Below are 11,534 nucleotides of genomic sequence, written 5' to 3' on the forward strand. Positions count from 1 at the left end.
CATCCAGCCCTGCACCTTGTTGTCGCCCATTTTTGGCTTTTACTTCTTGCATACAATCTTGCAATTCATGCACGAGGACACCCTGGTCCACCTGTAACCCCTGGCTTGACAATCTCTCACCAGTAAGATAATATACTGGTTTATTCTTCCTGCTAAAATGGACCATTTTAGAACATAATACTGTTTTGCCACATCTTTGCCCACTGACTTATCCTATCTATAGCTTTGTAGCCTCCTTATACACTCATAACACATTTAAATCTTTTTGTCAAATATTCTGTCCAATCTCCTGACATGCAATTCTTTGCACAATTACATATTTGTTTTTTTTAGCTTGCAACTACCTTTAACATTTCTAGTTAACCACAGATGGCGGGTCTATTCTTTGGCATTTTTTGCAAGTGTTGGAATCTACTTACTGTGTACTCTGAAATATCTGCCAAAATTTCTGTCACTACATTTTTATTGATCTAGCCTCTAACCTATTAGTCTATATAATTCTTTGATGGGATCAGGGCATCACTGGCTGGGCCAGCATTTATTGCCAATCCCTAGTTGCCTGGGAGGTGGTGGTGATCTGCTGCCTTCTTTAACCACTGCAGTCTACTTGGTGTTGGTATACCCAAAATGATGTTAGGGAGGGAGGTTCAGTACTTTCACACAGCAACACTGAAGGAATGGTGAATGGCTTACAGGGAAGACTGCAAGTGGCAGTGTTCCCTTGTCCTTCTAGATGTCAATAATCGTGCGTTTGGAAGGTGCCATCTAAGAAGCCTTCATGAATTTCTGCAGTGTATCTTGTAAATGGCACAAACTGCTGCTGTTGAGCTTCAGTGCAGGAGGACATGAGTATTTCTGGTTGTAATGCCAATCAAACAGGCTTTGTCAAAGACGGTGTCAAGATTTTCAAACGTTGTTGGAGCTGCAATTATCCAGGCAAGAAAGGAGTATTCCATCACATTCTTGTCCTGTGTCTTATAGATGGTGTACTGGCTTTTGGAGTCAGAAGGTAAGTTAATCACTGTAGGATTCTGAGCCTGACTTGCTCTTGCAGCCATAGTATTTAAATGGTGAGTCCAGATAGGTTTGTGGTTAATGGTAACCCTCAGGATGTTGATCATGGTAGAGTAAGGGTAATATCACTGAATGTCAAGGGGCGATGGTCAGATTCTCTCTTGTATAGTCATTGCCTGGCACTGATGTGGCACAAACACACTTTCCATTTGTCAGGATAAACCTGCATATTGCCTAAATCTTGCTGCATTTAGACATAGACTGTTTCAGTATTCGAGGAATCACGAGTGGTGCAATCATTGGTGAACATCCCTACTTCAGACATTGTGATGGAGGGAAGGTCATTGATAAGTCAGCCAAGATGGTTTAGGAGGTAGCTGATAACACTACCCTGAGGAACTCCTGCAGAGGGGTTCTAGAGCTGAGATGACTGACCTCCAACAATAACAACCATTTTCCTTTGTGGTAGATCTGACTCCAACCAGAGACTTCCCCAATTCCCATTGGTTAGTTTTGCAGGCTTCTCGATGTCTCATTCATTCAAGTACAGCCTTAACATCAAAGGGCTGTCACTCACCTCAGCTCTGAAATTTAGCCAATTTGCCGATTCATAGTCAGAGTCGCAGAGATGTACAGCACAGAAACAGACCCCCGAGTCCAACTCGTCCATGTCGACCAGCTATCCTAGATAAATCTGGTCCCATTTGCCAGCATTTGACCCATATCCCTCTAAATCCTTCCTATTCATATACCCATCCAGATTCCTTTTTAAATGCTGTAATTGTTCCAGCCTCCACCACTTCCTCTGACAGCTCATTCCACACACGCACCACCCTCTGCATCAAAATGTTGCCTCAAGTCCTTTTCATGTATTTCCACTCTCACCTTAAACCTACACCCTCTAGTTTTGGACTCCCCCACTCCAAACAAAAGACCTTAGCTATTCATCCTATCCACGTCCCTTATGATTTTATAAACCTCTATAAAAAAAAAGTCACCCTCAGCTTCAATGCTCCAGAGAAAACAGCTCCAGCCTATTCAGCCTCTCCCTATAGCTCAAACCCTCCAACCCTGGCAACATCCTTGTAAATCTTTTCTGAACCCTTCCAAATTTCACAACATCCTTTCTATAGCAGGGTGACCAGAAATGCACGCAGTATTCCAATAGTGGCTGAACCAATGTCCTGTACAGCTGCAACATGACCTCCCAACTCCTATAACTCAATGCACTGTCCAACAAAAGGCAGGCATACCAAACGCCTTCTTCACTATCCTATCTACCTGCGACTCCAATTTCAAGGAACTATAAACCTGCACTCCAAGGTCTCTTTGTTCAGCAACACTCCCTAGGACCTTAACATTAAGGTGTCGAAGTCCTGCCCTTTATGCCAGCTGTGTTCAGGCCCTCAATTTCCCTAATTTAAATTTACAAAAATAGTTTCAGACTTGCTTCTCTCTCCCTCAAAGTGGATGAAAAATTTATTCATACTAAATTTTACATAAGAACATTAATACCACCTCATTACAACAATATTAGATTACAGTCCAGTCTGTGGTGTACTGAGAAGTACTGTTCTGAGAAACTATCCCAAAAACACTCCAGGAACTCTTCAAAATAAAATTGAAGAACTGCAGATGCTGGAAATCAGAAGCAATATAAACAGAAATTGCTGGAAAACTCAGCAGGTCTAGCAGCATCGGTCGAGAGAAAGCAGAGTTAACATTCTTCAGAAGGGTTACTAGTCATTGGGCCTGAAACATTAACTCTGCGTTCTCTTCACAGATGCTGCTAGACCTGCTGAGTTTTTCCAACAATGTGTTTTGTTCTAGGACCTGTTCATCTAGGCAACCTTTGCCTATCTGACTTTTCCAGTTTATATGCAGATTAAGATTTCCTAGAATTGTCATCATGCCTTTCCGACAAGCTCTCATTATTTCTTCCTTAAACGTTTTATCCAACCACGTGGCTACTGTTAGGAACATGTATATCACTTCAATATGTAACAAAATAAAGAGTGCTGAAGAAACTCAGCAGGTCAAGCAGCATATGTAGAGAGAGAAAGAGAGTCAATGTTTCAAATCCCATGAGTCTTCTTCAGAACTGAAGAGTGCTGAAAATTGATGGTATTTGCGTGTTAACAGAGTGGGAAAAGGAACAACTGAAACAATGGCGACGATGTTAATAGCAAAAATCAAAGCCAATGCTAGTGTCAGTAAAAGAGTGATCTGGGCTCAAAACAAGTATCAATCATTGCTATTGAAGGTTGAAAATCAGGGAGAGGGATAATCAAAATGGAAGACAATGTTCATGTCCTAAAGTTCTTACACTCAATATTGAGCCCTGAAGGCTGTGAAACAGATTAAGTGTGGTGTTGTTCTTTCAGCTTGCTTTAAGCTTTACTGAAACCAGCAGGCCTAGAACAGAAATGTCAGAAACATGAATACAGGAACACGAGTAGGCCTTTTGAGCCTGTTCCAGCATTCAATATCACAGCTGATAATCCAACTCATACTCTTTCCCAATTTCTCTCCATATCTTTTGATACCTTCAATCCTAAGAACTATATCTACATCCTTCTTGAAAGCCAATGTTCTAGCCACAACAGTTCGCAGTGGCAGAGAATTTCTCATGGTCACTACTCTCTAAGTCGAGAATTCCCTCGTTTGTTCTAAAAGGCCTAGTCTTAAACTGTGACCCCTGGTTATCAAAAACATCCTTCCTACAGCCACCCTGTCGGACTTTTATAGGTTTATATGAGGTTCTCCCATTCTCATTCTTCTCAACTGTAGTGAATATAGTCCAAACTGATCAATCCCAGCCCACACATCAGTCACACCATCCCAGGAGTCAGTTTGCTAAACCCTCCTTGTACTCCCTCTATAGCAAGAACTTATTTCCTCAGATAAGGACACCAAAACTGCACACGTTAGTAAGATGACACCAAGAGTACAATCCTGTACAATTGCAGCAAAATATCCCTGCACCTGTACCTGTACTCGAATCCTCTCACTATAAAGGCCAAAATACCATTTGCCTTCTTCACTGTCTGCTGCACCTGCACGCTTACCTTCAGCAGCTGATGTACAATGACACCTATGTCTCATTGCACCTCCATCTTTCCCAATCTATCGCCATATTACATTGCTTGCTTGTTTTTGATTCTGAAATGGATATCTTCACATTTATTCATCAGCATTTGCTATGTATCTGCCCATGAGCAATGAGAACAAAAGGAGCAAGTGAATACTTGTCTTTATTATTTCTAACCAAACAACTTGATTTCCTAAAACTTACATCATCCCTTTTTGTGCTAATATCAAAATTAGTAAACAGATCCAGGCCTTTATATTTGCATAGCTTCCTCTTATTGCTAAATACCTTAAACCCTTCAAGGTTCAGGCACCATCCATACAATCCTGTTGCTATAGAGATAGTAGGAAGTGCAGATGCTGGAGAATCTGAGATAACAAGGTGTAGAGCTGAATGAACACAGCAGGCCAAGCAGCACCAGAGGAGCAGGAAGGCTGGCGTTTCGGGCCTAGACCCTTCTTCAGAAAACCAATAGCAATCCTGTTGCTATGTCTGTTATGGCCACCAGATCATACTTATTCATTTCTACTTACACTGTCAGTTGATATGGTTTGTTTTGAATGCTACATGCTGTCAGGTCCAGTGCTTTTAATTTTACTCTTTGTAAATTCTAGTCTTCTCCGTTGGTTGACTCAGATTCATGCCTACTATCTGTCCATGGTCTGTTTAACATTTCCCATATTAATACCATTCTCTTTGGTCTTAACTCTACTGATTTACCACCCTTTCCAAGTTTGATTTCTCACCCTTACTAATTAATTTAAAATTCTCTGTACTTCCCTACTCATGCAGTCAACAAAGAATGGCCCCAGCACATTCAGGTTGAGAACACCCTCTCAGCACAGTTCCCACTTTTCTCAGTACTGGCGTCAGCGTCACACAGACCAAAATCCACATATCCCACACCAGTTTTTGAGCCACACATTCGTCCGTCCAACCTGATTTGCCCTAAGCCAAATTGCATATGTCTCGGGTAAAAATCCTGAGGTTACCACCTTTGAGGTTCTGGTTGTTTATTTGGCACCTAGCTCCTCATCCCAACTACGTAGAACCTCCTTTGTGTTGCCTACATAGTTAGTACCAACATGGACCATAAAGGCTGGATCCATCCCCTCACACTGCAAATTTTCTCCAATCCTGAAAATGCACTGAAGCTTGACACTGGCCAGGCAACATATCCATCTGGACGCTCAGTCTTTGTCAATTACCACACATTACTTCTTAGTTGCCCTTCCTGAACAGCTTCCTGTACACAGTGCCACAGTCAATTAGCTCATCCATAAACTCAATCTTAGAGTTCTTTCCCCCTTATAATTTCAAATACCTCTTGTTTATCTTATGGTCTGGATGTGGAATTTTAAGCATTCACATTTCAAAGGCCTCTATTATCTTCCACAGCTTGTTGCATTACAGACCAGGTTTCTGAGCCATACAGGAATGTGGGTAGAATTAGAATCCAGCAGCCCACAATTTCATCCAGACAAGATGAAAACACCTCAAAACTGTTGGACAACTGCAAAGGAAAGACACCTGCCTTCTGGGTTCCTTTACCTCCCACACTCACAATTACACTCTCCCGTCCCTGAACATTGACCAAATCAGATGTCACCCCCTTCAGAGGCATGACTGCCTCCAGATACAAAGAACCCAAGTAATTAACACCCTCCCTGATGGGTTGCAGCGTCTGTTGTTCAGCCTCCAGCTCAGACTCTGAGCTGAAATTGTTGCAACTTTGAACATTTGCTGCAGACATTACATACAGATCCAACTGGGTACGACCTTCTTCCCTGAAATGAATTAGTATAGCAGTTGGCTTTTACAACAGATCAGTTACACCTGCACAAGGAAAAACATTTATCATGTCCATTATTGATCTTCTAAAACATGGGCAATAAATAAATCCTCTCAACTGTTAGGTTAGTACCGATTTATTTTTAGAAAGGGTATAAGCTGAATAATGAGGGGCGCAAGGTTATTTTGTTCCTTGAAGGACATGCCTGCCCACCACTGCTCTCCTTCTAGCCCACCAAAAGATACTTCCTGCAGCTGAAAAGAAAGAACAGAAACACATTACTTCTGGATAACAGCCTGTCATCTTTCGATACAGCTACCTAACTGAGTGAAAACACAAAATTTTCCCAATACTTATGGAGGCAACTAACTTCACTTAGCAACACCACACCACACCACACAGCTTCAAATACCACATTAAACCTCTGTGCTGTTGATCCCTAGCGCATGAGAGATCATGATATTAAGATAGAGGGAATAGGAACATGCACGTCTTCACTTACTGTGCCAGATTCATCCAGGGCAAGTATGCAAACTTTTTCACCTCCTCCTTCGTTAAGTACCTGAGGATCAACTTTATGATCCAGGTGTCCACCAGTAACGAGAATTTTCTTCAGGTTTAACTGCCTGCACACCCAAGAAAATAATTAAATTCAGCATCTCCTGGAAAGATAAATTGTCATACATAACAAAATAATTAGCAATAAAAGAACATCCAAGATATGACAAAGAACATTAGAAGGCATCAGTTTCCATAACTCTACCAGGCTTGCAACTGGATGTATTCTAAATAGTGTTGGAGTTGTACCTGCACTCCTGAATGAGCAAGAAATGTCTGGAATAACCTGTTGTGTAGAAATTTTAACGTCAGGATTTCAATTTCCTTCTCAGTAACTTGTTTTTAACTACTTCTAGGCTGGCTGATTGGAGTCATATTTTGGATTTATTTTCCAACCCACTTGAGATTTTGCACACCTAAGGGGCACTCATTATTTTCTCTTCAAATAAAATAAACTAAAATTATTAAAAATTTTCTCATGAGTCATAACAATAATAATAAACATAATTAGATGCAGAAGAATCTGGGTGTCCCCAGATTCTTGTAAAGGTTAGCATGCAAATAGAACATACAATTAGGAAGTTAATAAAATATTATTTATTGCAAGGGGAATTGTGTACAAAAGTAAGGAGATTACAATTCAATTATACATAGGGCATTATTGAGACCACGTCTAGAGTACTGCACTCCAGTACAATAATATTGGAGTACAACTAGTTGCCTTACCCTCTACAGGAAGGATGTAATAGCACTAGAGGGGGTACAGAGGAGGTTCACCACAACGTTGCACAGTAATAAGAAACTGAACTATAAAAGGTGAGACTAGATAGGCTTGGATTGTTTTCTTCAGAGCAGAGAAGGATCGGGGCGGGGGGAAAGCATGAAATGAGGTGTATAAGCTTGAAGGGTATGGACAGGGTGAATAGAGAGCAGCTGTTCCCCTTGGTTGAGGGGTCAATCAAGGGAGAGCATAGTTTTAGGGTAAGGGGCAGAAGATTCAGAGGGGATTTGGGAAAAAAACTTCTTCACTCAGTGGGTGGAGGAGTCTGGAGCGCACTGTCTGGGAAAGTAGTGGAGGCTAGAAACCTTACAATCTTTAACAATATTTGGAGGAGCACTTCAAACTGTATAAGGATATGGGACAAGTGCAGGACATTGGCATAGTGCACGTTTAGTGGTGATTATGTCAGTGCAGACTCGATGGGCTGACGTGTCTTTTCTGCATTGTATGAATCTATGTACCTATGTATGTATTCAATAAAGGATGCCAAATGCACTGGAAAGAGTTCAGAGAAGGTTTACTGGACTAATACCTAGAATGGGCAATTTGTCTTAGGAGGAAAGATCAAACAAGCTACGCTTATATCCACTGGATTTGAGAAGTGTTAGCGGTGTCTTGATTATAAGATGTCAAGAACGCTCAGGATCTGACAGGATGCATGTGGTAAGATTGCCTCTTCTGATAAGAGAATGTTGAAGTAGGGGTCACTGTTTAAAAAATAGGGTTAGTCATTTAAGTCCGAGATAAGAAGATTTCTTTTCTCAGAAGGTTTGTCTCTCTTTGGAACTCTTCTTCAAAAATTGGTGGAGGTAGAGTCCTTGAATATTTTAAGGCAGAAAAAGCTACATTCTTGATTACCTTCTCAATATCAACCTTGTCAAGCCATCATTGAATCCTCCATGTTTCAGTAAGATTTGCTTTTACTCTTTTAGGCCTGACCTACTCAATTGATCCTCTTAAGACAACTCCTCATCCAGAAATCAACAAGATTAAAGTACCCATTCATAAAATGCAAGCCCTAAACAACAAATGTGGGTAGCTCTGAATAATATATTGTAAACTCAGAATATCAACAGGTACCACCAAGAACTGAAAATAGTAAAAATTCAGATTGATTTTTCTCATTCTGTGCACAAGCAACTGAGATTCCATCAGAAACACGGGCTTATAAATTCAGGTCCACAGACATTCAATTGCAACTCTTGGAAACATCTCTACAGTACAACAGCTTTAAAAAAATATATGAAGGAAAACAAATACCTGGAAGCAATTTTCTTGCATTGATAGCCTGTCAACAGATAAACATCTCCTCTTTCCGTAACACACACTGTGGCCCCATCACTTGCTGCTGCAAGAGAGATCACTATGTCCTTATGATGCAAAGCGGATACTTGACGAGGTGCAAGCACACATCGTTCCCCATTAGGATCCATTAAGTAACCTTTATAAATAATTCAGAAAAAATGGGAAATATTGGCAAGCTGGGGCACTGAAGTAAATCACATTGTTTCAGAATTAATTATCAGCATAACAATAAAATATTGGCAAAGAAAAATGTGGAAGACAAGACCAACAGCCATGCATTGTAAGCAGCTACAAATATCAAATTTAAACTGATAGATTACAAATATAGATCACTTTAAAATACTTCTTAGCACAGCACAAGTTACCATAGTATGCTAAAAACAATGTTATCACCAAAATGTCTCTAGAGAATTATACTCCCTTAATTTGGAACAATAACGATATGATAAAGATGCCACAGATTAGGAACATAAAAGATGGTAGTGTAGCACAGTGTCTTTTCACTTATCTGACAAAGGTCAAAATCCTACTCAGAATAACAGAACAACAATCACCTTCCTCCAACAACTGCAAGAGTCTCAAGCTCATTTAACCATACATTAAACAATCAAGGTATCATATAGATGCAAAGATCAACAGTATTCAAAACTACAATGTCACAATTTTCAATTCGAAATGTCAGTGTTCACTTCTAAAACTGACCCAAATATAATGGGTTTATGCTGTATTTAACTTGGAGTTATAAAAGAAGCTGGCAGTACTTGACATTAAAGAAAGTGAATTAAAATTCCAAGTGAAAAGAAAAGAACTTTTTGTTAAATACAGTAATCAGTGTATAATGTCACAGCTTTATGCAGATTTTTTAGTCACATGCAATGGTGAATTAGCCAAGCTAGCTCTGCAAGCATTATGTAAACAGCTTCTACATCTTACCAAGCTGGCCACCATTCAGACCCATGGTATACACCGCTTCCCTTGTCCATAGAACAGTGTGAAACCTCCCCACAGCAACTCCAATCACAGTTCTTCCTTTAAGGGTTTTGGACTGTACCTTCGCAAATGTTTGAGAGATGTATAGATTCACAAATATTAAGCAATTACAAGCACAAAACGTTCCCTTTTGTATTTATTTCAAACCAGTAGTTTCCATATAGTTTTATAAAAATCCTTTATGTCATCGCACATCGTACCCTTATTCAAACACCACAGTGGTACAATGTTGCCAAAAGCATATGCAATTGAGCTGAATATAAATTCAAGACTGCAGTTTCTATGGCTTTAAGCCCTCCACAAGGCACACTCTCAAAATTTTGCACTATGTATAAAAGTTTTGAAAAAGTTACAAATTTCACAAAACATCAGGTTGAGATCAGATTTGAAAACACACATTATTGAAGAATAGCTTTCAAAAGCAACATTTTAAATAAAAATATTTAATCCTGCAAAAAAAAGTTTAATTAATAACTTCTTTGGATATACTAATTAGGAATGCAAATTAAGATTATTTGATTTTACAATTAAAATATGACAACTAAGTGGAGCGCAGTAAAACACTAGGTATTTCCAGAGGAACCTTCACATTTAATGAAGTGACAGAAAATTGTTCAACTTCAACAGCTACAAAATGTCACACATTTCCTTGTTGACTCCTCCCTGAATCATAAAATACAATCATAGAACCTTGCAGTACAGAAAAAATACATTCCGTGCCGATTCCATTCATGTAGAGACTTGGAGAGATTTTCTTTATCTGCATTAATTTGCTTTTTAATCATAAAAAAAGCTATCCAATTAGTCCTACTTGCCTGCTTTTCCTCATAGACCTTTCAGTAAGTTTGCTACCCCTTATGGGAGAGTCTAGACCAGACAGCATAATCCCAGAATAATTTATTCTCTCAAAGGGTAGTGAAAAAAAAGGGGCTATTTAGGGTGGGTTGCTAAGTACATTCAAGGCTGAGATAGTCAGATTTTTAATCAGTAAAGAAATCTAGGGTAGAGAAAAAGGCAGGAAAGTGGAGTTGAGGATTATCAGATCAGCCACAATCTTATTGAATGGCAGAACAGACTCGATGGGTTGAATGGCATACTTCTGCTCCTGTGTCTCTCTCTTTTAAAGTACGGACCCAAAAGTATTTTGAAAGTTGTAAAAATATAAAAATTACAAAATTCAAGACCCACCCCATGAAATACGGTTGAACCTAAACAGTTGGAAGTTCTTATTCTATAAGAATTTGAAATTTTCCTATAATTTTGTTTAGCCTCTCTCTAATAAACAGACTAGCACTGAAAATTCTGTTATTTCACATTAACTTTCTTTTGAAAATGTTGCTGATAATGACCCTAAAAAGTTCAAGTTTAAATAATTTGTCCCTTTTTAAGAACATCAATGGCCCATTGATATGCATCCCTAAAAGAATCTCCCATAGGTACCTGTCTTGGTATGCTACTGTTGACTGGTGGAGGCACAATGCCCAGCTGACAATAAGTATTCAGTCCAAAAGCATAAACAGATCCATCTTCTGTTAAAACAATTGTATGGTCCTTTGCAGCTGCCACCTGAGAACAACGATGGCTTGCTAAATTTTCCACCAGTCGAGGAACCTTAGAAAACAGTAAAGTTATGCAGCAAATGCACAGTACAATTAAAAAGTCTCATTAGAAATGTTTACACAACTTGCCTAGCAATGTCCTGCTAAGCAGCTGAATAAAATGGACCAGAAATATTCAATGACAGCTTTGTTTATACAGAGCTCTAAATGTACAAATCTATCATTATGTGCTTCACTGAGAATCAGGTAAGAACAAAACTACAAAACAAAGATGACAATATTAGACGGTGATCAAAAGAAGGGTTTTAAAAGAGGTTCTAAAATAGGACAGGGAAATGCAGAGGCAAGAGAAGGTTTTGGGAAAATTATTGCAGGGCACAAAGCAACCAATGGTGAAACAATGAGATAACAAGATGTAGGGCTGGATGAACACAGCAGGCCAGG

The 11,534-nt window shown here is 39.4% G+C and overlaps 1 protein-coding gene across 3 annotated transcripts in view; it reads right to left on the bottom strand.

Moving 5' to 3' along the window:
• Positions 1 to 11,534, bottom strand: part of ibtk (inhibitor of Bruton agammaglobulinemia tyrosine kinase) — a 131,673-nt gene that overhangs the window by 79,341 nt on the left and 40,798 nt on the right. For all 3 annotated transcript variants that reach the window (XM_048596723.1, XM_048596724.1, XM_020528205.2), the window contains exons 6-9: positions 10,972 to 11,142; positions 9,475 to 9,592; positions 8,497 to 8,677; positions 6,400 to 6,523 (exon numbers count right to left, since the gene is read on the bottom strand). In XM_048596723.1, coding sequence (XP_048452680.1) covers positions 6,400 to 6,523; positions 8,497 to 8,677; positions 9,475 to 9,592; positions 10,972 to 11,142 — 594 coding nt within the window. The remainder of the gene's footprint in view (positions 1 to 6,399; positions 6,524 to 8,496; positions 8,678 to 9,474; positions 9,593 to 10,971; positions 11,143 to 11,534) is intronic.

The sequence above is a fragment of the Rhincodon typus genome, chromosome 5, assembly GCF_021869965.1.
Source record: "Rhincodon typus isolate 14 chromosome 5, sRhiTyp1.1, whole genome shotgun sequence".
NCBI classification, from domain to species: domain Eukaryota; kingdom Metazoa; phylum Chordata; class Chondrichthyes; order Orectolobiformes; family Rhincodontidae; genus Rhincodon; species Rhincodon typus.